Here is a 2,889-nt window from a genome sequence, read left to right as displayed (position 1 = left end):
AAAGCCTGCAGTAAGTTGAGAAGTCACTTGGATGAGTGACGAAACGCTTCTCCCACAAAAAACGCGACTTCCAGATGAACAGAATCAACCTTTTGGGAATGAACTTTGAGCTTTTCCTAAAAAAAAACCACAGGTTTTGCAATATTTAAGGTTTTATTTGTGTAAGTACAGATTTAACATGATCAAATATCACTTAGAATAAACAACAATGATGATGATGATTTAAAAAATGATATGAAATTTAACCAACAAATTCTTATCTAAATAGGTCTGAATAGCTAGAGATAATCCTTAAAATGACAATACATTTTTTTTAACTGGAGTGCCACTCCTTTAAAATGCCAAGGGAGTATACCCCAGTCACTTTTTTGAATACAGAACATTTAGCTATTGCTAACAAAAAAAACATAACCCCTCAAGTTTGTAAGGTTAATGTGCAAGATGTTATGTTATTCAAACCTTCGGTTTTGCTGTTGTTTCTAAGGCAGTCACAATAGCTGCTGCAGTCATCAATAACTCATTTCTCTCTACCTGAAGGAAACATTATAATTAAAGTCAAGCTTATGATGTTACTCCTGTCAGTATCTTTTGCACTCTTTATTATTTAGCATCAAATATTAAGTCCAAGTACAATCTTTTTTGTTTTCAAATCTCATATCATAATGCAAATTACCCAGTAAATTTTCAACATTATGGTTTTGGATAAATTCACTGTTGTTATTCTACGGTAACTTATTTTAATTGAAAAGAACAATATTAAATATATTAATATTAAAATTAAACTGTAAGATTATGCAAAAGGTTTGATGTGTGAATGTGTTTTTTTAAGTCCAAAAATAACATGAATAATGTATCATGTCGGTGACAGCTTCACATGTCAATATTCAAATCTGATTATCTTTGCTCTGACTGGTGCCCTCGGTCTTTGAGTAAGTGTGAGAGTGTGCCTCCACATCCTGGAAGGCAGTCTCAAGCCAATTCAGGATGGATTTGCGGATTTCTTTCTTGAAATCTTGTCCCATGAACACATACAGCAGTGGATTCAGGCAGCTGGTAAAAAATGCCAAACTTCTAGTAAGAGGATTCCCAACAGCAATGACATAGACTAAAGTTTCATTTGGAGCAGCAGCTCTGAATTTCACCAGCTCAATGAGACTCATGATGTGAAAGGGAGCCCAGCACAGAAAAAAAGTGATGATAATGGCAGCAATGATCTTGAGGGGGCGACTTGACTTGCTGGCCAGGACACGGTTTCTTTTGAGATGCTTGATGATGACAGCGTAACAGGACACAATGACAGTGAAGGGAACAACAAAAAGCAGGAAGAAACGGGTGATGATCATGGCCTGATGACGAAACTTTTGCATCTGAATAACAGATGGTAATTCATAGTTATCAGAAATAGCATAGCTGTTGAAGCAGAGGATTTTGCCTTTCTCAAACACTTTCTCAGTGTTTCTGAAGAAAAAGCATGGAGCGCTGAGAATGAAAGCCAGTATCCAAACACACAGACTCACACAGGACGCCTTACGCATATTTCTGTGATTCTGAGCCCACACAGGCCACACTACAGAGACACATCTATCCACACTGATCACCACCAGAATGTAGACACTGGCAAACATGTGCAGAAAGAGCACCATGGTGTTCAGCCTGCACATGATCTTACCAAACGGCCAGTGCATCCCCAAAATCTTGTATGTCACATTCAAAGGCAGATATGCCGCAAAGATGAAGTCAGCCACAGCAAGGTGGAGGTACCAAACTGTGTTAACAGTTTTCTTCATTTTGAACCCGGTGACCCAGATAACCACTCCATTCCCGACCACACCAAGGAGAAAGATCAGGGAATAAACAATGATAGACATGGTGTTGAGAGATTGCTTCAACCCGGGATACTTAAATATATGGCCATTTCCATCAGGTACAGCAGTTGAATTGATTTGATTGAGGGAGTTTGTGGTCAACTCCATCATTGTCTTGAGACCTACGACATAAATGTAATTAAAAGTCATTTTTAATTTTTTATACATGTTATACTTATATTTAATTTTTATATTAATAAATTACAACTAGATGTTTAATATTTAAATGAAACACTTGCACCTTAGTCATTTTGCTCCTTTGCACTGACTGGACCATGATAAATATGTGCTCGGATCACGTAAAATGCTTTTTTTTATGTTTTCAACTATTTCATCCATTCCAAAGTGCTTTAAAGAAAGACCTAATTCCAACATTTTACAGTATTTTACTGTATTACAAGCAAGAAGTTTCACAAAGTCAAGTTACTTAATGTTAATTGATTAGCGTCATTTATTATTTAAATCAAAATATATCTGTATCTGCAGAGTTTAATGGTTAACATTTTTGCCTAACAGATCCTGCAGCAAAATAACAAAGGTTACGTACCTTAAGTAAAGTTGCCTTGTTGGTTTTGGATGGACTGATTGTAGAAAAATACCTAATGAAGATTTGACAGGTTAATATAACCCTGTGCAAGGGGTGGGGGGTTGACTGTTGTTGTCACTGTATCATTACAAAGTCATTACAAAAAAGACTGTTGAATTTCTCTGCAGGCTGAAGATGACTAAATTTGGATATGTATATAGTTTGTATTGCAACAGTATGACTCTGTCAGAATTTTGCAAAGTTGTGAAACTCTGAGGTCAACTATTTTGTTGTTTCATGTGTGTGGTAAGTATTAAGTTTTATTTGAAAGTCAGAGAACAAAAGAACTAAACTGGACAAGCCTTGTACAGTTAAATAATCTTAACGCAAAGGAAAGAAAAATAATAAATCCACACAAAACTCCAAACACTGTGTCAAAGACTCAGCACCGTGACAGTGATAGTGCTTTGTGTTAAGCCACCAACTCTAAAACCATCC

General features: G+C 36.2%; 1 protein-coding gene across 1 annotated transcript; it reads right to left on the bottom strand.

Annotated features, from left to right (window-relative positions):
- Positions 1–572: 572 nt before the first annotated feature.
- On the bottom strand, positions 573–2,469 carry LOC146698058 (chemerin-like receptor 1). The gene is made up of 2 exons (XM_085472628.1): positions 2,413–2,469; positions 573–1,987 (listed from the first exon to the last, which is right to left on the bottom strand). Exon 2 carries the CDS (start codon positions 1,974–1,976, stop codon positions 885–887), a length of 1,092 nt encoding a protein of 363 aa, XP_085328754.1. The 5' UTR covers positions 1,977–1,987; positions 2,413–2,469; the 3' UTR covers positions 573–884.
- Between the last annotated feature and the right edge of the window lie 420 nt (positions 2,470–2,889).

Source organism: Copadichromis virginalis, linkage group LG11 (assembly GCF_057382275.1).
Source record: "Copadichromis virginalis isolate Kocher_CV1m ecotype Utaka linkage group LG11, C_Virginalis_male_GT1.1, whole genome shotgun sequence".
In the NCBI taxonomy this organism is placed as follows: Eukaryota; Metazoa; Chordata; class Actinopteri; order Cichliformes; family Cichlidae; genus Copadichromis; species Copadichromis virginalis.
Note: the sequence above shows the minus strand (reverse complement) of the source record. Positions and strands in the feature narration are given on the sequence as shown.